The sequence below is a fragment of the Theropithecus gelada genome, chromosome 1, assembly GCF_003255815.1.
Source record: "Theropithecus gelada isolate Dixy chromosome 1, Tgel_1.0, whole genome shotgun sequence".
Taxonomy (NCBI): domain Eukaryota; kingdom Metazoa; phylum Chordata; class Mammalia; order Primates; family Cercopithecidae; genus Theropithecus; species Theropithecus gelada.
The window spans coordinates 87,405,904-87,431,620 of NC_037668.1; the positions used below are offsets into that span (position 1 = coordinate 87,405,904).

A 25,717-nucleotide genomic window follows, 5' to 3' on the forward strand; every position below is an offset into this window, starting at 1 on the left:
CCCTCTAGCTAAATATTTCTGTGACCATAAATGTGACTTCAGCATTCCTTACTGCTGAATAGATGAGAAGCATGTACCACTGCAGATGAGTGAACACATGGTCTATCCCCACCTGTTCTAGTTCATCTGTTTACATGCTTTCCTTACAGTTGAAGGGACTGCTATGGTCTGCTAAAAAAAAAAAAAAAAAAAAAAAGGCACTATGTTGATTACTGAGAGTACCTGAGAGCACCTCTCTTACCCACATGGCTTTGTTCCGGCTCTTCCCTCTACCTGGAATGCCTGTTTTACTTTAGCAAACTCCTAGTCTTTTCAAACTTAGCTTGTGTTCCTTTCTTTTAAGAAGCCACCTCTGTACCATTCCACTTGTCAAAAATAAAATGAGAACAAGTTAGGGAAAATTTGAAAGTTTACTATCTTACAAAAAGTACAGATTGCCATCAGCAAGACTTCAAGTGGTAAGAAGCTCACCTTATGGCAGTTACAGTGCAGTTTATGAAACATTAAGGAGAAAGTATTTTGACCTTTTTAGTCATTGGCTGTTATGTGTTAACATTTTTTTTTTTTCAGGGCAAACAGGACTGTTTAAACTGATTTGTCTATAGCTGATTGATTTAATTTTCCTGAATCATGCTGACAAGGACCTAAAGCTTACGTTTTAATTTCATCAAATCATGCTGACAGGGGGATAAAGCTTATGTTTTATGCTTTGTTTATAATGAGAGCTAGCAACTCAGGGAAATCAGAATGACTTAAGTTTTACTACTTGATTCTGGGCAGTTAGCCTTGGGGTATATATCTAAATGGTGGCCTCTATCTTTGTATAATCTTTAGCATATTCCTCACCTCCTGTGCCCATCCACAATATTTTGCATTTTGTCTTTACCATCTCATGAACCACACTATATTCTATTTGTCTATTTATTTGTATAGCTCCTCCACTAGATGGGAGCTTCTTGAAAGTAAGAATTCTGATTCATCTTTGTTTCCCCAGCACCCAATAGGGAGACGGGATTGCTAGTAGGTAGCAGTACATGTTTGTAAAAGGAAAGAAATATATCAGTTATTATTGTCCCCCAAATGCTAAGTTACAGACAAATGCAAAACCTTAGTGACAAAGAACAGTAGACATTTATTTTTGCTCACTAGTTTGTTGGTTGACTAGGTGAGTCTGATGATCTGGGCTGGTCAATGCTGGTTACCTAGGAATATTTGCTGGTGTTGCCTGGGTTCTTTCATATATTTGGGAAATCACCTGAGACAACTGAACAGACTCAGCTCTGTTGCACATCTCCTGTCACCCAGCAGCCTTGTCAGGGCATGTTCTTGTGGCCAAGTTTGAGGAGCGAAAGACAGAACAGAAGCGCACAGCCCTTTTGAGACCTAGGCTTGGAAAACTGGCCCAGTCTCACATCTGCCTCATTCTCTTGGCAAAACAAGTCACAAGACTGGTGTAGATTGAAGGGGTAGGGAGATAGACCCACATCTCAGTGTGAGGAGCTGCAAAGTCTCATTGCAAAGGGTGTTGACACAGGAAGGGTGGAGAATGGGGACCACCTTTGCAATCTCTGCCATAATGAGGGAGCCAACAGGGAAACACCTTATCAGTTTCTTTCCAAAATGATCATTTTTATTACCTTGACATGTAAATGAGTTTATCAGGAAAGTTTCTAAAAAAAAAGGAGCCATGGCCTTTCTTGGGAGAGAGTGACTTCCCCACCATAAAAGGCATTCAGTAAGAAGCTGAATTCCATGGTCATAGAAATATTAGGAGGAGAACCCTTCCTCTACCACTGAGAGTCAATGTGTTCACATATTTTCCATCTTTCTTTCCAGATCAGCAAAGACCCAATTTTTGTACCAGGCGTCTGGGGGCCTTATTTCTCAGCCATGGTACCTGGGTTCTGGCTGAATGAAGGTGGTCAGAGTGTTACTGGAAAATTGGTAAGTTGACACTTTCTCAGTAGGGTCATGGATGTTTTTATGTCATTGACTAGTCCATTTTGTCACATGACCCATATACCCAGCATCTGGAGGATTTGCAGACCCCTGAATCGGGGTTTACTTTCTCTTAGCACACAGCTTAACATGTTGTACTCGTGCAGCTTGTGTTGCTCAAGGAAGAAGTGTTACAGCAGGCAGTGATGACCAGCCCTTCATCTCACCTGATCTTCCTTTACTTCAATCCATTTTTCTCAGAGTGATGAGAGTGGTATTCTACTCCATGAAAATGACATGTTACTCCCCAGCCCAAATCCTTCAGTTTTCCCCATAGCCGCTTGAGACATGGCTCAGATAATTTTCTGGCTACATTATACAGTTCATGGTCTATCCCCTCCAGTCCCACACATGTGCCTGTTATTTACACTAGATTGCCCTCCTCACAGCTTCTCCATGCCTCCTGTCATTGCACTTCTCTGTCCCTTTATACAGGCTACTTTCCCTGCTTGGGGAGTTCTTTACCATCTCAATAATTTTACTTGTCCTTTAAGATCCAACTCCAGCTCTTAGCACACTCTGTTATTCTTATTAGTCACTAATCCCCTTTTCTAGAACACTCCGAGCCCCTTAAAGACAAGGGCCATGCGGGACACAGTGGCTCATGCCTGTAATCCCAGCACTTTGGGAGGCTGGGGCGGGCAGATCACCTGAGGTCTGAAGTTCAAGGCCAGCCTGGCCAACATGTTGAAACCCCATCTCTACTAAAAATACAAAAATTAGCCGAGCTTGATGGTGGGTGCCTATAATCTCAGCTATTCAGATACTCTCCTAAGATAGGAGAATCACTTGGAATCTGGGAGGCACAGGTTACAGTGAGCTGAGATCGCACCACTGCACTCCAGCCTGGGCGACAAGAGCAAAACTCCATCTCAAAAAAAAAAAAAAAACTCCACAAAATAAAGACAAGTTCTCTTTGTATCCAGCTCAGTGCCAGGTTCATAGAAGGTACTTAATACAAACTTGTTGAATTATTAAGGCTGTCCAATAGGGGAGACAGAAGATTCATAAAAGTGAGATGAGTGCTGTAACAGAAGTACATGGGACACAGTTGGCACAAAGCTAGTTTAGGAAACTCTTTACAGGGGAGAAGGCATTTGTGCTGAGCCCTAAGAGATAAATAAGGACAAACCAGGCAAAGAAGGGTACAGATAGTCACATTGGTAGGAAACTTGTATGGGAAGAAAGATGTGGAAGTGAAAAATAACAAGGCTAATTTGAGGGTAATGGCAAATAGTCCAGAAGTTCAGCTGTGGCACAAACTATTCTTAGAAGAATGGCTTACAGTAAAAGTTAGAGAGCAGGGCAGAGACCACATCTCTGTAAAACATGCTAAGGAATTGAACTTCGTCTAGCAGACCAAGGGGGAACCAGTGAAAGGTTAGAAGAGTATGTGGACATATTCATATCTCAGTCGTAAAAATCTCTGCTTAGAAGCCATGAGGATAAAGGCCTGAGGACACATAACCAGAGTCAGGGAGATTAGTTTTAGTAGATTAGTCAACAGACAAAAAACCACAAGGACTTGAATGAGGACAGTAATAATGATGACTGGGAATTGAGGTCAAGAGATTGGCAGGCTTCTGAGAGATCAAATGTGGAATACAGAGAAAGTGAGACCTACGCTCAGTTACACACACTCACATTTACTGTTAAATTGAAAATATCTGCTTATGTTATGATCTAATTTGCCTACCAACTCTTCTAAATGTTCAGCCAATTAAAAATGATCTTATCCAAAGCTGGATGTGCATGCAAATAACTGTTAGTTTACATTTCTTAGTATAATGCTATTTTATACATGACTGCTTCAAATTCTCTTTCAAAGTAAATGGAAGCATAGGTGGGTAGATGGATTCAAAGAGCATGTTCTGTGCGATACTGTTGTGCCAGGCTACAGAAATGAATTAAATGAATTGGACCTCATCAGTCCCTGGTTTTAAGGAGCTCATACTTCGATGGGGAATCCCTGAGTATGAAATAAATCATGTTTGATTGGTCTCAGTAACCAATGCTAGAAAAGTTGAGAAGGAAAGCATCATCTATGGCTACAGTACAGTAGAAATGCAGACCACTTTATATTCTCCTATTTAAACTTGTGTGATGTACTTAGACAACTTATTTTATTTTACTTTAAGTTCCAGGATACAAGTGCAGAACCTGCAGGTTTGTTACATAGGAATGTGTGCCATGGTGGTTTTCTGCACGTGTCAACCCATCATCTATGTTTTAAGCCCTCCATGCATTAGCTATGTATCCTGAAGCTCTCCCTCCCCTTGCCCCTGACCCCCTGACTGACCCCAGTATGTGTTGTCCCCCTCTCTGTCCATGTGTTCTCATTGCTCAACTCCCACTTACGAGTGAGAACATGCAGTGTTTTGTTTTCTGTTCCTGTGTTAGTTTGCTGAGGATGTTGGCTTCCTGCTTCATCCGTGTCCCTGCAAAGGACATGATCTCATTCCTTTTTATGGCTGCATAGTATTCCATTGTGTGTATGTGCCACATTTTCTTTATCCAGTCTATCACTGATGGGCATTTGGGTTGGTTCCATGTCTTTGCTATTGTAAATAGTGCTACAGAGTTCCAAGATGGCCAAATGGGAATAGCTTCAGTCTACAGCTCCCAGCGTGAGTGACACAGAAGACGGGTGATTTCTGCATTTCCCACTGAGGTACCAGGTTCATCTCACTGGGGCTTGCCAGACAGTGGGTGCACCCAGGAAGCACAAGGGGTAAGGGATTTCCCTGTCCTAGCCAAGGAAAGCCATGACAGACGGTACCTGGAAAATTGGGACACTGCCACCCTAATATTGCACTTTTCCAGCGGTCTTAGCACACGGCACACCAGGAGATTATATCCCACTCCTGGCTCGGAGGGTCCCACGCCCACAGAGTCGGCTCACTGCTAGCACAGCAGTCTGAGAGCCAACTGCAAGGTGGCAGCGAGGCTGGGGAAGGGGCATCCATCATTGCTGAGTCTTGAGTAGGTAAACAAAACAGCTGAGAAACTCAAACTTGGTGGAGCCCACCGCAGCTCAAGGAGGCCTGCCTACCTCTGTAGACTCCACCTCTGGGGGCAGGGCATAGCTGAACAAAAGGCAGCAGAAACTTCTGTAGACTTAAACATCCCTGTCTGACAGCTTTGAAGAGAGTAGTGGTTCTCCCGGCATGGAGTTTGAGATCTGAGAACGGACAGACTGCCTCTTTAAGTGGGTCCCTGACCCCTGAGTAGCCTAACTTGGAGACACCTCCCAGTAGGGGCCAACTGACACCTCATACAGCCACGTGCCCCGCTGAGATGAAGCTTCCAGAGGAAGGATCTGGCAGCAACATTTCTGCAATACTTGCTGTTCTGCAGCCTCCACTGGTGATACTCAGGGTTTGGAGTGGACCTCCAGCGACCTCCAACAGACCTGCAGCTGAGGGTCCTGACTGTTAGAAGGAAAACTAACAAGCAGAAAGGACATCCACAACAAAACCCAATCTGTACATCACCATCATCAAAGACCAAAGGTAGATAAAACCACAAAGATGGGGAGAAACCAGAGCAGAAAAGCTGAAAATTCTAAAAATCAGAGTGCCTCTTCTCCTCCAAAGGAACACAGCTCCTCGCCAGCAACAGAACAAAGCCAGACAGAGAATAACTTTGATGAGTTGAGAGAAGAAGGCTTTAGACGATCGTTAATAAAAGACTTCTCCGAGCTAAAGGAGGATGTTCAAACCCATCGAAAAGAAGCTAAAACTTTGAAAAAAGATTTGACAAATGGCTAACTAGAATACACAGTGCAGAGAAGACTTTAAATGACCTGATGGAGCTGAAAATGATGGCACAAGAACTATGTGATGCATGTGCAAGCTTCAATTCAATCAAGTGGAAGAAAGGGTATCAGTGATTGAAGATCAAATGAATGAAATGAAGCCAGAAGAGAAATTTAGAGAAAAAAGAGTAAAAAGAAACAAACAAAGCCTCCAAAAAATATGGGACTATGTGAAAAGACCAAATCTACATCTGATTAGTGTACCTGAAAGTGACGGGGAGAATGGAACCACTTGGAAAACACTCTTCAGGGTATTATCCAGGAGAACTTCCCCAACCTAGCAAGGCAGGCCAACATTCAAATTCAGGAAATACAGAGAACACCACAAAGATACTCCTCGAGAAGAGCAACCCCAAGAGACATAATTGTCAGATTCACCAAAGTTGAAATGATGGAAAAAATATTAAGGGCAGCCAGAGAGAAAGGTCAGATTACCCACAAAGGGAAGCCCACCAGACTAACAGTGGATCTCTCAGCAGAAACGCTACCAGCCAGAAGACAGTAGGGACCAATATTCAACATTTTTAAAGAAAATACTTTTCAACCCAGAATTTCATATCCAGCCAAACTAAGCTTCATAAGTGAAGGAGAAATAAAGTCCTTTACAGACAAGCAAATGTTGAGAGATTTTGTCACCATCAGGCCTGCCTTACAAGAGCTCCTGAAGGAAGCACCAGATGTGGAAAGGAACAACCGGTACCAGCCACTGCAAAAACATGCCAAATTGTAAAGACAATCGATTCTAGTAACAAACTACATCAACTAACGAGCAAAATAACCAGCTAACATCATAATGACAGGATCAAATTCACACATAACAATATTAACCTTAAATGTAAATTGGCTAAATACTCCAATTAAAAGACACAGACTGGCAAATTGGATAAAGAGTCAAGACCCATCAGTGTGCTGTATTCCAGAGACCCATCTCATATGCAGAGACACACATAGGCTCAAAATAAAGGGATGGAAGAAGATCTAGCAAGCAAATGGAAAACAAAGAAAAGCAGGGGTTGCCATCCTAGTCTCTGATAAAACAGACTTTAAACCAACAAAGATCAAACGAGACAAAGAAGGTCATTACATAATGGTAAAGGGATCAATTCAACAAGAAGAGCTAACTCTCCTAAATATACTGCACCCAATACAGGAGCACTCAGTTTCATAAAGCAAGTCCTTAGAGACCTACAAAGAGACTTAGACTCCCACACAATAATAATGGGAGACTTTAACTCCCCACTGTCCACATTAGACAGATCAATGAAACAGAAAGTTAACAAGGATATCCAGGAATTGAATGCAGCTCTGCACCAAGTGGACCTAATAGACATCTACAGAACTCTCTACCCCAAATAAACAAATATACATTCTTCTCAGCACCACATCACACTTATTCCAAAGTTGACCACATAGTTGGAAGTAAAGCACTCCTCAACAAATGTAAAAGAACAGAAATTATAACAAACTGTCTCTCAGACCACAGTACAATCAAACTAGAACTCAGGATTAAGAAACTCACTCAAAACCACTCAACTACATGGAAACTGAACAACCTGTTCCTGAATGACTACTGGGTACATAATGAAATGAAGGCGGAAATAAAGATGTTTTTTGAACTAGTGAGAACAAAGACACAACACAACAATCTCTGGGACACATTTAAAGCAGCATGTAGAGGGAAATGTAACACACTAAATGCCCACAAGAGAAAGCAGGAAAGATCTAAAATTGACACCCTAGCATCACTTTTAAAAGAACTAGAGAAGAAAAAGCAAACACATTCAAAAGCTAGCAGAAGGCAAGAAACAACTAACATCAGAGGAGAACTGAAGGAGATAGAGATACAACAAATCAATGTATCCAGGAGCTGGTTTTTTGAAAAGATCAACAAAATTGATAGACCACTAGCAGGACTAATAAAGAAGAAAAGAGAGAAAAATCAAAGAGATGCAATAAAAAATGATAAAGGGGATATCACCACCGATCCCACAGAAATACAAACTACCATCAGAGAATACTATAAACACCTCTACACAAATAAATTAGAATATCTAGAAGAAATAGATAAATTCCTGGACACATACACCCTCCTAAGACTAAACCAGGAAGAAGTTGAATCCCTGAATAGATCAAGAACAGGCTCTGAAATTGAGGCAATAATTAATAGCCTACCAACCAAAAAAAGTCCAGGACCAGTCGGATTCACAGCTGAATTCTACCAGAGGTACAAAGAGGAGCTGGTACCATTCCTTCTGAAACTATTTCAATCAATAGAAAAAGAGGGAATCCTCCCTAACTCATTTTATGAGGCCAACATCATCCTGATACCAAAGTCTGGCAGACACACAACAAAAAAAGAGAATTTAGACCAATATCGATGAACATCAATGCAAAACTCCTCAGTAAAATACTGGCAAACAGAATCCAGCAGCACATCAAAAAGCTTATCCACCACGATCAACTTGGCTTCATCCCTGGGATGCAAGGCTGGTTCAACATATGCAAATCAATAAACAATCCAGCATGTAAAAAGAACCAAAGACAAAAACCACATGATTATCTCAATAGACGCAGAAAAGGTGTTCGACAAAATTCAACAGCACTTCATGCTAAAAACTCTCAATAAACTAGGTATCGATGGGACATACCTCAAAATAATAAGAGCTATTTATGATAAACCCACACCAATATCATAGTGAATGGGCAAAAACTAAAAGCATTCCCTTTGAAAACTGGCACAAGACAGGGATGCCCTCTCTCACCACTCCTATTCAACATAGTATTGGAAGTTCTGGCCAGGGCAATCAGGCAGGAGAAAGAAATAAAGGGTATTCAATTAGGAAAAGAGGAAGTCAAATTGTCCCTGTTTGCAGATGACATGATTGTATGTTTAGAAAACCCCATCGTCTCAGCCCAAAATCTCCTTAAGCTGATAAGCAACTTCAGCAAAGTCTCAGAATACAAAATCAATGTGTAAAAATCACAAGCCTTCCTATACACCAATAACAGACCAACAGAGAGCCAAATCATGAGTGAACTCCCATTCACAATTGCTTCAAGGGAATAAAATACCTAGGAATCCAACTTACAAGGGATGTTGAAGACCTCTTCAAGGAGAACTACAAACCACTGCTCAACAAAATAAAAGAGGACACAAACAAATGGAAGAGCGTTCCATGCTCATGGATAGGAAAAATCAGTATCATGAAAATGGCCATACTGCCCAAGGTAATTTATAGATTCAGTGCCATCCCCATCAAGCTACCAATGACTTTCTTCACAAAATTGGAAAAAACTACTTTAAATCTCATATGGAACCAAAAAAGAGCCCGCATTGCCAAGAGAATCCTAAGCCAAAAGAACAAAGCTGGAGGCATCATGCTACCTGACTTCAAACTATACTACAAGGGTACAGTAAACAAAACAGCATGGTACTGGTACCAAAACAGAGATATAGACCAATGGAACAGAACAGAGCCCTCAAAAATAATACAATGTTCTACAACCATCTGATCTTTGACAAACCGGACAAAAACAAGAAATGGGGAAAGGATTCCCTGTTTAATAAATGGTGCTGGGAAAACTGGCTAGCTGTATATAGAAAGCTGAAACTGGATCCCTCCCTTACACCTTATACAAAAATTAATTCAAGATGGATTAAAGACTTAGATGTTAGACCTAAAACCATAAAAATCCTAGAAGAAAACCTGGGCAATACCATTCAGGCCATAAGCATGGGCAAGGGCTTCATGGCTAAAACACTAAAAGCAATGGCAACAAAAGCCAAAATTGACAAATTGGATCTAATTAAACTAAAGAGTTTCTGCACAGCGAAAGTAACTACCATCAGAGTGAACAAGCAACCTACAGAATGGGAGAAAATTTTTGCAATCTACCCATCTGACAAAGGGATAATATCCAGAATCTACAAAGAACTTAAACAAATTTACAGGAAAAAAATCAAACAACCCCATCAAAAAGTGGGCAAAGGGTATGAACAGACACTTCTCAAAAGATGATATTTATGCAGCCAACAGACACATGAAAAAATGCTCATCATCACTGACCATCAGAGAAATGCAAATCAAAACCACAATGAGATACCATCTCACACCAGTTAGAATGGCAATCATTAAAGTCAGGAAACAACAGGTGCTGGAGAGGATGTGGAGAAATAGGAATACTTTTACACTGTTGGTGGGACTGTAAACTAGTTCAACTATTTTGGAAGACAGGATGGTGATTCCTCAAGGATCTAGAACTAGAAATACCATTTGACCCAGCCATCCCATTACTGAGTATATACCCAAAGGATTATAAATCATGCTGCTATAAAGACACATGCACACGTATGTTTATTGTGGCACTGTTCACAATAGCAAAGACTTGGAACCAAGCCAAATGTCCATCAATGATAGCCTGGATTAAGAAAACTTGGAACATATATGCCATGGAATACTATGCAGCCATAAGAAAGGATGAATTAATGTCCTTTGTAGGGACATGGATGCAGCTGGAAACCATCATTCTCAGCAAACTATCACCAAACACCGCATGTTCTCACGCATGGGTGGGAATTGAGCAATGAGAACACTTGGACACAGGTGGGGAACGTCACACACTGTGGCCTGTCATGGGGTTGGATGGGGAGGGATAGCATTAAGATATACCTAATGTAAATGACAAATTAATGGGTGCAGCACACCAACATGGCACATGTATACATATGTAACAAACCCTGGAACTTAAAGTATAATAATAAAAAAATAATAATAATTTAGAGAAACTGAAAAAAAGTGCTGCAATATACATCCATGTGCATATGTCTTTATAGTAGAATCATTTATATTCTTTTGGGTATATATCCAGTAATGGGATTCTGGGTCAAATGGTATTGCTGGTTCTAGGTCCTTGAGAAATCGTCACACTGTCTTCCACAATGGTTGAACTAATTTACGTTCCCACCAACAGTGAAAAAGTTCCTATTTCTCCACAGCCTCACCAGCATGTATTGTTCGCTGACTTTTTAATAATCATCATTCTAACTGGCAAGAGATGGTATCTTATTTTGGTCTTGATTTGCATTTCTCCAATGATCAATGATGTTGAGCTTTTTTTTTGTATGTTTCTTGGCTGAATAAATCTCTTCTTTTGAAAAGTGTCTGTTGATATTGTTGGCCCACTTTTTGATGGGGTTGTTTCTTGTAAATTTGTTGAAATTCCTTGTAGATTCTGGATATCAGGCCTTTGTCAGATGGATAGAGTGCAAGAATTTTCTCCCATTCTATAGGTTGCCTGTTCACTCTGATGAGAGTTTCTTTTTCTGTGCAGAAGCTCTTTAGTTTAATTAGATCCAATTTGTCAATTTTGGCTTTTGTTGCAATTGCTTTTGGTATTTTTTGTCATGAAAACTTTGCTCCTGCCTATGTCCTGAATGGTATTGCCTAGGTTTTCTCCTAGGGCTTTTATGGTTTGGGGTTTTACATTTAAGTCTTTAATCCATCTTAGTTAATATTTGTACACGGTGTAAGTAAGAGGTCCAGTTTTAGTTTTCTGCATATGGCTAACCACTTTTCTCAGCACTGTTTATTAAATAGGGAACTCTTTTCTCATTACTTTTTTTTTGGATCAGATTTGTCGAAAATCAGATGATTATAGATGTGTGGTGTTACTTCTGAGGTCTCTGTTCTGTTCCATTGATCTATATGTCTGTTTTATGTACCAGTACTCTGCTGTTTTGGTTACTGTAGCCTTGTAGTGTAGTTTCAAGTCAGGTAGCATTATGCTTCCAGCTTTGTTCTTTTTGCTTAGGGATTGTTTTAGCTATATGGGCTCTTTTTTGGTTCTATATGAAATTTAAAGTAGTTTTTTTTTTTTTTTAATTCTGTGAAGAATGTCAATGGTAGTTTGGTGGAAATAGCATTTAATCTATAAATTACTTTGGGAAGTATGGCCATTTTCACAATATTGATTCTGCCTATCCATGAGGATGGAATGTTTTTCCGTTTGTTTGTGCCCTCTCTTATTTCCTTCAGCAGTGGTTTGTAAATCTCCTTAAAGAGGTCCTTCACTTCCCATGTTGGTTGTATTCCTAGGTATTTTATTCTCTTTGTAGCAATTGTGAATGGAATTTCATTCATGATTTGGCTCTCTGCTTGTCTATTGTTGCTGTATAGGAATGCTTGTGATTTTTGCACATTGATTTTGTATCATAAGACTTTGCTGAAGTTGCTTATCAGCTTAGGAGTTTTGGGGCTGAAATGATGGAGTTTTCTAAATATGCAGTCATGTCATCTATAAACAGAGACAATCTGACTTTCTCTCTTCCTATTTGAATACGTTTATTTCTTTCTCTTGCCTGATTGCCCTGGCCAGAACTTCCAATACTATGTTGAATAGGAGTGGTGACAGAGGGCATCCTTGTCTTGTGCCGGTTTTCAAAGGGAATGCTTCCAGCTTTTGCCCATTCAGTATGATATTGGCTCTGGGTTTGATATAAATAGCTCTTATTATTTTGAGATATGTTCCATCAATACCTAGTTTATTGAGAGTTTTTAACATGAAGGGCTATTGAATTTTGTCTAAGGCCTTATCTGCATCTATTGAAATAATCATGTGGTTTTTGACATTGGCTCTGTTTATGTGATGGATTACATTTATTGGTTTGTGTACAGTGAACCGGCCTTGCATCCCAGGGATGAAGCCGACTTGATCGTGGTGGATAAGCTTTTTGATGTGCTGCTGGATTCTATTTGCCAGTATTTTATTGAGAATTTTCACATCATTGTTCATCAGGGGTATTGGCCTGAAGTTTTTTCTTGTTGTTGTGTCTCTTCCCAGTTGTGGTATCAGAATGATGCTGGCCTCATAAAATGAGTTAGGTAGAAGTCCTCCATTTCAATTGTTTGGAATGGTTTCAGAAGGAATAGTACCAACTCCTCTTTGTACCTCTGGTAGAATTTGGCCGTGAATTCATCTGGTCTGGGGCTTTTATTGGTTTGTAGGCTATTAATTACTGCCTCAATTTCAGAACTTGTTATTGGTCTATTCAGAGATTTGACTTCTTCCTGGTTTAGTCTTGGGAGGTTGTATGTGTCCAGGAATTTATCTGTTTCTTACTAGATTTTCCAGTTTATTTGCATAGAGGTGTTTATTGTATTCTCTGATGGCAGTTTGTATCTCTCTGGGGTCATTGGTGATATCCTCTTTATAATTTTCTATTGTATCTATTCGATTCTTCTCTCTTTTCTTCTTTATAAGTCTAGCTAGCCATCTATTTTGTTAATTTTTTCAAAAACCCAGCTTCTGGATTCATTGGTTTTTTTGAAGTGTCTTTATCTTCTTCGGTTCTGCTCTGATCTTAGTTATTTCTTGTCTTCTGCTAGCTTTTGGATTTGTTTGCTCTTGCTTCTCTAGCTCTAATTGTGATGTTAGGGTGTCAATTTGAGATCTTTCTAGCTTTCTGATGTGGGCATTTAGTGCTATAAATTTCCCTCTTAACACTGCTTTAGCTGTGTCCCAAAGATTCTGTTATGTGGTCTCTTTGTTCTCATTGGTTTCAAATAACTTCTTTATTTCTGCCTTAATTTCATTATTTACCCAGGAGTCATTCAGTTGCAAATTGCTCAATTTTTATGTAGTTTTGGGGTTTTGAGTTAATTTCTTAATTCTGAGTTCTAATTTGATTACACTGTGTTCTGAGAGACTGATTATGATTTCCATTCTTTTGCATTAGCTGAGGAGTGTTTTACTTCCAATTATGTGGTCAACTTTAGAATAAGTGCCATGTGGCACTGAGAAGAATATATATTCTGATTATTTGGGCTGGAGAGTTTTGTAGATGTCTACTAGGTCCACTTGATACAGAGCTGAGTTCAAGTCCTGAATATTTTTGTTAATTTTCTGTCTCGGTGATCTAATATTGACAGTGGGGTGTTAAAGTCTCTCACTATTATTGGGTGGGAGTCTAAGTCTCTTTGTAGTCTTTAAGAACTTGTTTTCTGAATCTGGTTGCTCCCATATTGGATGCACATATATGTAGGATAGTAAGCTCTTCTTGTGGAATTGATCCCTTTACCATTATGTAATGCCCTTCTTTGTCTTTTTTATTTTTGTTGGTTGAAAGTCTGTTTTGTCAGAGACTAGGTTTGCAACCCCTGCTTTTTTTTTTTTTTTTTTTCGCTTTCCATTTGCTTGGTAAATTTTCCTCCATCCCTTTATTTTGAGCCTATGTGTGTCTTTTTACATGAGATGGGTCTCCTGAATACAGCACACCAATGGGTCATGACTATCCAATTTGCCAGTCTGTGTCTTAACTGGGTCATTTTGCCTATTTACATTTAAGGTTGATATTGTTATATGTGAATTTGATGCTATCATCTTGATGCTGTCTGGTTATTTTGCACACTAGCTTATACAGTTTCTTCATAGTGTCATTGGTCTTCATATATATATATGTATATATGTGTATATATATTTATGTGTATATGTATATATACATATATATTTTTTCTTTTTTTTCCCAGTGGCTGGTACCGGTTTTTCCTTTCCATATTTAGTGCTTCCTATAGGAGCTCTTGCAAGACAGGCCTGGTGGTGACAAAATCCGTCAGCATTTGCTTGTCTAGATTGGATTTTATTTCTCCTTCATTTATGAAGCTTAGTTTGGCTGGATATGAGATTCTGGGTTAAAAATTTATTTCTTTAGCAATGTTGAATATTCGCCCCTACTCTCTTCTGGCTTGTAGAGTTTCTACAGAGAGATCCGCTGTTAGTCTGATGGGCTTCCGTTTGTGGATAACCCAACCTTTCTCTTTGCCCTTAACATTATTTCCTTCATTTTGACCTTGGAGAATATGATGATTATGTGTCTTGGGGTTGATCTTCTCAAGTAATGTCTTAGTGGTGTTCTCTGTATTTCCTGAATTTGAGTGTTGGCCTGTCTCACTAGGTTGGGGAAGTTCTCCTGGATAATATCCTGAAATGTGTTTTCCAATTTGGTTCCATTCTCCCCATCTCTTTCAGGTACTCAAGTCAATCATAGGTTTGGTCTTTTTACATAGTCCCATATTTCTTAGAGGTTTTGTTCATTCCTTTTTATTCTTTTTTATCTAATATTGTCTTTATGCCTTATTTCAGCAAGATGGTCTTCAAATTATGATATCCTTTCTTCTGCTTGGTCCATTCAGTTATCAATACTTGTGTATGCTTCATGTGTTTCTAGTGTTGTGTTTTTCAGCTCCATCAGGTCATTTATGTTCCTCTCTAAGCCCATTATTCTAGTTAGCTCCTGTAACCTTTTGTCAAGGTTCTTAGCTTCTTTGCATTGGGTTAGAACATGCTCCTTTAGCTCAGTGGAGTTTGTTATTACGCACTGTCTGAAGCCTACTTCTGTCAGCTTGTCCATCTCATCCTCTGTCCAGTTCTGTGCCCTTGTTGGAGAGGTGTTGTGATCATTTGGAGAAGTGGCACTCTGGCCTTTTGGGTTTTCAGTGTTTTTTTGTTGATTCTTTCTCATCTTCATGAGTTTGTCTAGTTTCAATCTTTGAGGCTGCTGACCCTTGGATGGGGTTTTTGTGGGGACTTTTTTTTCATTGATGCTGTTGTTGCTTTCTGTTTGTTTGCTTTTCTTTCAGTGGTCAGGTCCCTCTTCTGTAGAGCTTCCATGGTTTGCTGAGGGTTCCCTTCAGGCCCTATTCATATGATTTGTTCCCACTCTTGGAAATGTCAGTCAGGGAGGCTGGAGAAAGGGCAAAGATGGGTGTCTGCTCCTTCCTCTGGGATCTCTGACCTTGAGAGGCACTGACCGGATGCCAGTAGGAATGCTTCTGTATAGGGTGTCTGACAGTCCTCGTTGAAGTGTCTCACTCAGTGGTTGGCATGGGGAGCAGGACCCATTTAACAAAGTACTTTGTCCCTTGGTGGAGGGGGTGAGCTTTCACTGTCGGGGAGCCACTTGTCTGGGCTGCCCAGATTCCTCAGAACTATCAGGAGGAAAGACAGTCTGCTGGTCTGTGGAGACTGTGGCCCCCTCCCTGCCTAGGGGCTCAGGCCCAGGGAGATCTGAGTTGGGTCCCTGAGCCCCTAGCTGGAGTTGTTGGAGTTCCTGCAGGGAAACCCCACCCAGTGAGGAGGGATGGATCAGGATGAGGCCCGAAGAGGCACTCTGGCTGCAGTTTGCCACAGCTGGTGTGTTAGGCTGTGGGGAATACCTCTTGGGACCAAGCCATTCAGCTTCCTTGGCTCCAGCAGGGGAAAAGCATGGCCTGGAGCTATAGAGATGGCTGCTGCCCTTCCCCCATCCTGGGAACTTAGTGTGTTAGGCAACTTTAAGTTCCAGTGTTGGCTGCCACCCCTCTTTCAAGGAGGTCAAATGGCTTAGACAGCAGGTAGCCGCAGCTGTGGTGCTGGCTGCCCCTCGGGAGCTCAACAGGCTTAAGCAGATTCTAGCTGAGTGGTTGATGAGAATCAGCGCAGCTCCATGGTTGGGAACCCTAGGCCCTGGTGACATGGGCTCATGAGTGGGATCTTCCAATCCATAGGTTGCACATTTCCGTGGAAAAAGCACGGTTTCCCAGGCTGAAGAGCACACTAACTGCCTCCCTTGGATGGGGAGTGAGGGCTCTCCTGCCCCGTGTGGCTTTCAGGTGGGCCACCACACCACACGGCTCTTCCTTCTTCTCCATGGGTCACACCAGCCACCTAGTCAGTTCTGATGACAGAACCTGGATACCTTAGTTGCTGGTGCAGGATTTGCACGCTGTTATGGTTCTTTTTTTTGAGACGGAGTCTCACTCTGTTGCCCAGGCTGGAGTGTAGTGGCATGATCTCTGCTTACTGCAAGCTGCACCTCCCAGGTTCACGCCATTCTCCTGCCTCAGCCTCCCGAGTAGCTGGGACTACAGGCGCCTGTCACCATGATCAGCTAATTTTTTGTGTTTTTAGTAGAGAACGGGGTATGGTTCTTTTTGATGGGAGCCTCTGATCACTGCTGCTTCTAGTCAGTCATTTTGGCACCCCCGGCACCCGGGTCTTCCTGGACAACTTTTAAGTTAAATATTATTTCCCTTTTTGTCACACATTGAGGACCCATGACTGAAATATAACTCTTTTAAACCTCACATCATAGTCTAATCACCTGTAGGAGACTCTGAACTCATAGACAACACAATCCAGAAGCTTTTTCTAGTAAGGGTAATGATCCAGTAAACCAATTCTTTGTGCAGAATGCATTATTCATGAACCTATCCATCAGTAGGTTTTCAGAGACTTGATACACACATCAAACATCTCTATCAGTCAGAAATATTTTCCCTATTGCTATGAACATAAGCCATTTTATCCCAAATGTTATGACATATCTTTGTGCACAAAAATTGGTTACACCTATTTCATAAGCCTGAATTTTAATTAAAAATGGGACCTCTTTGCTATTACTAACAAATCTTCATAATATTCCACTGTGGCTTTTGACAGGAGTCATGGGAATTGTTCGCTTTTATCTGTTTCATTAGTATTGCACTATCAACCTGTCAAACTGCATTTGGAGCTCCATTTTGGGAAACTCTACATGCATAGTTTCATTGGACATAGGCATGCAGCTTGATTGACTCATAGGTTACAGAGAGTGAAATCTTAGGAAATCCAAAATCTAGCACAATGGAGCAAAATTTGAATCAAGAGCAAATTGCATTGTCCATTATCAGTCCAAAGAGGACATGCAAAGAGAGAGAGATGTTAGTTATAACACAGATTTAAAAATTTTATAATGATGGTAATATTAATTGTAATAATTGTAGCTTACTGAGTGTTTTTTTGTGAGAGGGATTTATACACATAATTCCGTTAAACTTTGAATGATATTCATAAATACAGTGTCTAATGTTATTTTGAAGGCTTGTTTCTGATCTGAATTCCAAGAACTTTTCGTGTATTATCTAATTAATACTCTGAAAAGTCCTATGACTATACCTATAGATACAGTCATTATCTGTATTTTATAGTTAAGTGACTAACGGTAGCAATCACAGCCTGGAGAGTCTCCTCACCCACCATCGATGGCCTTTTAATATGGTTTATTTACTATTCACCTTTCCTTACCATTTACTAATTCTTGTTTATTCTCTTGTAAATTCCAATCCCTGGTTTTAAAATACATCATTGTCACATAGGACATGATAAGAGAAAGTTGCATCATTGTTATTCCTTGTTGCATATGCACATCTTCTCTAATAAGCCACATCTGAAGGTGTCTGCTCCAGTAGTACATTGTCCATGGTTTCAACAATGCCACACAGTCATAAATACACCACCTAAAGCATAAGAGATGTGAAGTGAGAAAAGAGAAAAAAAGGAAAATAAAGGGGAGGAAGCAAGAGAAAAAAGGAAAATAAATGAAAAATATATTAAAAACCATAGATTTGAAAAAAAGATATTTTATCTCATTTTTGCAATTAAATGCAGATCTTCCATTACAAAGCAAGGATTTCATTCTAAGTATGTGAATGGATTTGTATTTTTAAAAAAATCTTCCTCTTGTTATCCTCAGGATGAAGGAAAAGAAATAGGACAGGATCTTTTGATATTTACCTCTTAGAAAAGCACATGCTCCCTTCCTAAGGATGATTGATTTTAGTTTCATCACACATCAAGGCTTGTCTCATGCTTGCCGATATTCTCTTCAGAATAGTTATGCGAAAAAGCATTGCGTTTTCCACAGACTTTGTCCACAGAACTCTGACCCCGTGCAGTTCCTACATCCAGATACCAAAGCTTATTTCCAACTGGACCTTGGCCATCACCCTTTCCAAGTGCTCTTCTTTGTCTCACATGGAGTCATTTTTTTGGGGGATGGCATTAGGTAAGGAAGGCTAAGACAAGTTCCTAAGCCACTGCTATGGTGGCACTGGCTTTCTGGAACAATTGGACTTGGATTGAGTCACAAGGTCACAATGCAACAAGTTACTATGTGCTCTTGGGATTTTAGGATGTGTACATTGTGAGTGTCTATCTGCCTCCTGCGTCATTGCCAAGACTGGGACTAGCCTCAGGAGGTCACCTATGGAAGGCATTCTGCTATAAATGGGTGTATGAATGACTTGCAGTGTGCACAGTGTAGTACAGGTTATGGAGATAATGATTTCATCCCTTCATTCATTCACTCCTTCCATCACGTTACAGAGATTTCCTGAGTGATTCCACTGGGCCAGCCAAGAATGTAGTCACTCTAGTCGTTCATCATCAAATAAGAAAATTGGATACAGAACTGATCATTATAATTTATTGTAGGACATAAAAATAGATGGTACAATTGCTAAGCCTATTGGAAAAATAGAGGTTAATACTGAATACCTATTATCTACTAAATACTTTTGGGCCCATTAGGATTTGGTATTTCATCTGATCTTCACAGTATGTGTATATGGTCAGTGTTGTTGTATTAGTTTTACTGATGAAGAAATAGGCTGAGAATGGCAAGGTAATTTGATCAAAATCTGACAGTTATAAGTAGGAGAGCTACAGTGCAAACCCAAGTTGGCCACCAGAGGCCCAAGATCTTTCCAAAACTGAATCTGACTTTTGTGGCGGTGCATTTCTGAGTTTTTCTTTCAGTCTTCTTGTAGACTCCCTTGAGAATCAACTGTTGTCACTTAACATGGCATTCTCTTTTAAGTGTCTTGAAACAAATACAGTTGGCAAGCTTTGTAAGGCCATGGGACAAAATAATTAAATACAATAAATTAAATACAATATCCGAAATAAATATATAGTAGATGGACCTAAGAACTGATTGGAGATGACAAACAAAAGTGTCTGCAGTGAGAATGAGACATAGACTGGGAGAATCAGAGAAAGAGAGAGAGAAAATATGGATGAGAATATACATTGAAAAAAATTAACACTTTGAGTCTTTCAGGGGCATGGGAGACAATAGCCAAAGGTCAATTAGCATTGACAGGATCTATGTACAGATGTAGGTGTGTCCCCAGCATTTCACATCTGCTAATTAGAATGACTTCGTGGATACAAAGACTAACTCTGCAAAAACAAATGCCTCCCTGTTCCCTTCTCCTGCCCTGGCTTTTGCTTATTTTTTGTATGCCCACCTGGATTGCTGCACAACTTCCTAATTGGCTTCTTGCCTCTAATCTTTCCCCCTCTAATCCCTCTCTTGCATTGTAGCTATAAAAGTCTTTCTGAAACACAGTTATGAGTCTGTCACTTGTGATAGCTCTTCAGTTTTCATTATAATAAAGTCTGAATTCTTTAGAGTGATGTTTATTTATACAGCCATTATTTACAGAGTGCTTACTATGTTTAAGGTACTGTTCTGAGTGAGAAAGTAGCAGTGAGTAAAACAACCTCTTCTGCACCCTCCTGCACTCCACCAAGACTCCTGTACCCTTCTCAAGCTTACATTCTAACAGGAGGAGACAGATAATACATAGCAAATAAATAAATTCCACTTTATGGTATAAGTTATTAAGGCAAATAGAGGAGGAAGCTTGTGAGTTCAGATGGGAAGGTTGTAGTTTTAAACAGTGTGGTCAGAGTAGACCTCACTGATGTGACAGTTGAACAAAGAATGATGAAAGGAAAGAATTTAGCTATTTTGAAACCTAGGGGAAGAATATACCAGGTCAAGGGAACAACCAGTGTAAAGATTCTGAGAGGGTTGCTTGCATGGGGTGTTATGGGAATAGCAAGAAGGTCACAATGGGTAGGGCAGAGTGAACCAAAATGAGAGTTGCAGGGAACACATTCAGAGAGGTGATAGGGTCTACATTATTGGCCACAGTAATAGTTTTTACCCTGAGTGAAATGCAAACCATTGGAGAATAATGAGCGGAGGAGTGATGTGATATGACAGGTTTTCAAAGAATCATTCTTACTGCTGCCTACTGTGTTGATTGTTAACTGTGGAGTGGAAGCAGAGGGAGAGAAGCATAGAAGTCAGAAAGAGGGTATTGTAGTAAGCCAGCTGAGTGAGGAGGATGATGGCATGGAGCTGGTAAAGAATGGTTAGATTTTGGATATATTTTGAAGGTAGAGCCACCTTCAAACCTTGACCTTGACCTTCACACCCTGATGGATTAAGTGTGAAGTGTGCAAAAAAGAGAGAGACCAAGGCTTGAGGATGGTAGCATTGCTATCAATGGGTGAAGGTGGGTTCAATGTTATGGAGTCAGAGGGAGGAAGGAGTCAAGAATTACTATGTTTTCTGATGGTAGTAACTGTTTCCCCTACCCCTACCCCTTCCCCTACCCCTTCCCCTTCCCCTACCCCTTCCCCTACCCCTTCCCCTTCCCTTTCCTTCCTTCTTCCACTCCTAGCACTGTTGGGCAAACCACCTATGGCACTGTTCTTATCCTGGTCTATGTAAAGTGTATTTTTTGTACACAGCATATAGTTGAGTCTTGCTTTTCAGTTTTGTGATCTCTGAATTTTACTTGGATTGTTTAGATACTTTACATAAGGATAAATACGATTTGATTTAGATCTTTCATTTTGTTACTTGTTTTCTGTCATCACTTCTGTCTTTCCTTCCTGAGTTCTTTTGGATTAAATGACTATTTTTCAATTTTAAGAATTCAAATTTTAAGTTATCTATTGGTGTCTTGGGTTTTTACACATCTTTTTGCTTTATTTTTTAATGGTTGCTTTAGTAATTATAATAAATATCCTAAACTTTTCAGCCTACTTTGAATGCATATTGTGATACTTCATGAAAGGTATAAATACTCTTCAACTGTATAGTTCTACTTACCACTCCTATCCCAGCTCTATAGGCTGAGGTTTTGTGTGTGATATCTACATATGCTATAAACCCAACAATGAAATAGTTGGGTTGATATGAATAGTTGTCATATTGTTTGCTTTAAACAATGTATTAGTCTACTCTGGCTACCACAGTAGTCTACTGACTACCATAACAAAATACCACAGGCTGGGTGGCTTAAACAACAGACATTTATTTCCTTACAATTTTGGAGGCTAAAAGTCTGTGATCAAGGTACTGACAAATGCAGTTTCTGGTGAGGGCTCCCTTCGTACCTTGTAGATGGCTGCCTTCTGTGACCTCACATGGCCTTTTCTCAGTATGTGTATATGAAGAGAAAATGATTATATTCCTTCCTTTTCTTATAAGAATACCAGTTATATCAGACTAAGGCCCCACTGTTACGACCTATTTAAGCTTAATCACCACCATAAAAGCCCTATCTCTAAATACAGTCACATTGGGGGCTGAGGCTTCAATATATGAATTTGAGGTGAACACAGTTTAGTCCATGTCAAAGAGACATAAATGTTTTAAAGAAATTCTGAGAAATAAAACATAATCTCTTTGCTATTCCTTTCTTTCTGAAAATTTAAGTTTCCGGGTGATATCTTTTCCCAAGCCTAAAGAACTTGTCTTAGCATGTCTTACAGTGCAGGTCAACTGGCAAAAGGCATTCTCTTCATTTTTTTCAATGCATTTATTTTATATGCTCCCTTGAAAGATATTTTTGCTCAATATAGAATTCTTGGTTTACTGGGGTTTTTTTTTCCATCAACACTTAAAAATGTCAGTATTTTGTATTCTGACATTATAAGAGGTGAACCATTATTTTTGTCATTCTTCCCCTTTGTATACTATGTCATTTTTTTCCTCTGGCTGCTTTCAAATTTTCTCTTAATCTTTGGCTTTCATTATGGTATGGCGTGGTCTTCTTTGGATTCATCTTTCTTCAATTTGTAAGTTGATTCCTTTCACCAAGTTTGAGAAATTTTTAGCATTTAAATTTTTTTGTTTGTTTCTTCTCCTCACTCTCTTCCCTCTTACTGTGACTCCAGTTCCACATATATGGTACCTTTGGCTATTGTCTCCCGTGCACCTGAGAGACTCGGGGTGTTAATTTTTTCAATGTATATTCTTTCTCTCCTTTCTCTCTAAGTCTCCCAGTCTAAGTCTCCTTCTCACTGCAGACATTTTTGTTTGTCATCTCCAATCAGCTCTTAGGCCCATCTACTATATATTTATTTCAGATATTGTATTTAATCAATACTATTACATTTCCATTTTTAATAGTTTCTTTCTTTGCTATTTCCTCTCTGTTTAATAACTATGAGAATATTTTCTTTTACATCTTTAAGCATTGTTAAATTACCTACTTTAAAATTCTTATCCTCTAACACCTGTGTCACCTCAGATTTAGTGTTCACTAAGTGGCTTTTCTCTTAAGTATGGATTACATTTTCCTATTCCTCAATATGTACAATGATTTGGGGTCATAATTTGGACATTGTGATTCATATATTCTAGACACATTGTATTATTTCTATTTCTTTTTTGAGTATTGATTTTTTGGTTTAGCAGGCAGTTTATTTGGCTGAACTCAAACTTCAAGTTTCATTACTCTCCTGTGATGAACATGTCCTAAAATCTCTGTTGCATTATTTTACCCTTAGTTGGACTACTTATGGTGTTTCCATGCACATGTACTTGGGTGATTATCCAGAAATTAGGGTAGCATTTATAGGCACAGTGTTGCATTCCCTTTCTATGGCTCTCTCTTTCTGATATCCCCTCCACGACTTACTTTGTAGCTACTATGCTTGCCTTGAACTCTAACCTCTCATTTCTTAATCAGAAAGACTGTGTATTTCTGTCTAAGTATTAGTTACCTTGCATGGCACTGACTGGGGTCCACCCATGGGCAAAAATGTATAAAATCAGGAAATGTACAAGGTACTGTTTTTTCCTTCCTTGTGTCTATTCCTTTCCAGTTTCTACCTGGTTTTGGCCACTTTCCAGTGTCTTCAGAGAACTATTTCCTGTATTTTGGTCAGCGTTTTTAATTGTTACAAAATATGGCTCATTCATTCATTTATTACAGATGTCAGGCATTGCTCTGATTCTGAGGAGTGGAAAATAATGATGCTTTTGCTTTGAAAGAGCTCAGAGTATAGGGTAGGAGACAGACATATAACCAAGGATTGTAAAACAACTTGATAGATGCTACAGTAGAGCAAGGATAGAAAATATTTGTGCCTTATATTCCCATTGACAGCCTGTGATCTTTGTCTGCATTTCCTGTTCTCCATGCCCAGTCATCTCCCTGTCCTTCATACATTACCACATTTTTCTTAACTTTTAATCATTTTTCTCTCCAAATCAGAATAATTTTTATGACCTTTAATAAGAGTATAAACGCTTATGACATTCAAGACACACTGTCTGCGTTTTCCTTCTTTGTTCATCCATATTTTCACCAGTTTACTAATTCTGTAATTTAACATACAGTAATCCTATGACCAATGTATGCCCAGCACAAATAGATACAAATGCAAAGTGTGGTAAGTGCCACCAAGGAGAAGTACATGGTGCTATCTATGCTTTTCCTGTGGTTCACTCATCCCACATTTATTCCACAAACCTTTATTGACCACCCATGATGTCCAAGCATGAGGCTAAACCAGTCCCTTACCATTCAAATCATATATGTCTTTCCATCTTCATGTCTCTACTAACCAGCCTCCTTTCGGTCGTGCCTTGCCTCTAGCCCTTTACTCCTCCAAACTCTACCTATTTTTGGCCTTTCAGCTGAGGCTTCGCCTACTCCAACCATATAATAATTGCCAAATGATTGATCTCTCACTTTATGCTACTATGCATCATAACTATTTCTTATTTTTCAGTGTATCTCCAGAACGTAGGTGCACAGTTCCTGGCAGCACATTAGGCATTTAGTAAATACTAAATAACTGCATTCATGCTTACACCACACATGCTAGGTTCTAGCTTACTCCTGGAAGCTCATGTAAATCTCTCTTCTCTGAACTCCTAAAGCACTTCCCATAAAAATCAGCATCAAATCAAGTAATGCCTTTAGTTATCCATTACTGTTCCCAGTGAGTTTATCTTGGTGCTCGCAATGGATTGCAAACTCAGGGGATCCAGAGTGTGATGAGGATATGCTTCATCACAGTAATGCAGAGTTGAACCCGAAGGAGATAAATATTCAATAATTGCGTGTTTGTTTTTTCTTTTTCATTGAAATGACCCGTGTCTTTTATATCATTTTGAAACATTTCCACAAAAACTGCACCAGTGATATTCAACAACTTATACCTGGAAGTTCAGTAGACAATATGACATGGTGATTAGGAACAAGGTCTTAAAATATAGAGACCTCAGTTTGAGACCTCTGTGATGTTGGGCAAGATATTAAATCTCTTTGATCTCAGTTTCCTCATCTCCATAATGAAGAATAGTATCTTCCTCATAGGAGTGCTGTAAGGAATAAATGAAGTAGAGTAATGTGTGTACAGTGCTTAAGTTAGTACTGATGTATGGGAAATGGGTCAGTATATTTCACATGATATCATTTATACTACTGTTGGCACTATAGTAGTGTATTAGTCTGCTTTCATGCTGCTGATAAAGACATACCTGAGACTGGGTAATTTATGCAGAAAAGAGGTTTAATGGACTCATAGTTCCACGTGGCCGGGGAGGCCTCACAATCATGGCAGAAGGTGAAAGGCACGTCTTACATGGCGGCAGACAAGAGAGAATGAGAGCCAAGTGAAAGAGGAAACCCCTTATAAAGCCATCAGATCTCATGAGACTTACTCACTACCACAAGAACAGTATGGGGGAAACTGCCCCCATGATTCAGTTGTCTCCCACTGGGTCCCTCCCACAACATGTGAGATTTATGGGAGCTACAATTCAAGATGAGATTTTGGTAGGGACATAGACAAACCATATCAAGTAGACCCACTTAGCTTCCTAGAAATCCTGTTTAAAAGGAGGCCATGGAGGTTCAAAACAGTTTAGTGACTTGCACAAAGTCACTCAGCTAGTGAGATTCAGAGCCAGAACCCAACCCTGGCCTCTGTGGCTCCTGAACAAAT

General features: G+C 39.7%; 1 protein-coding gene across 8 annotated transcripts in view; it reads left to right on the plus strand.

The window, feature by feature from the left end:
• FGGY (FGGY carbohydrate kinase domain containing) overlaps positions 1-25,717 on the plus strand; it is a 439,174-nt gene that overhangs the window by 283,275 nt on the left and 130,182 nt on the right. For all 8 annotated transcript variants that reach the window (XR_003116446.1, XM_025363985.1, XM_025363976.1 and 5 more), the window contains one exon: positions 1,837-1,944. Coding sequence is in view for 7 of the 8 variants with exons in the window: in XM_025363985.1 (XP_025219770.1) it covers positions 1,837-1,944 (108 nt within the window). In the remaining variant the exon portion in view is untranslated. The remainder of the gene's footprint in view (positions 1-1,836; positions 1,945-25,717) is intronic.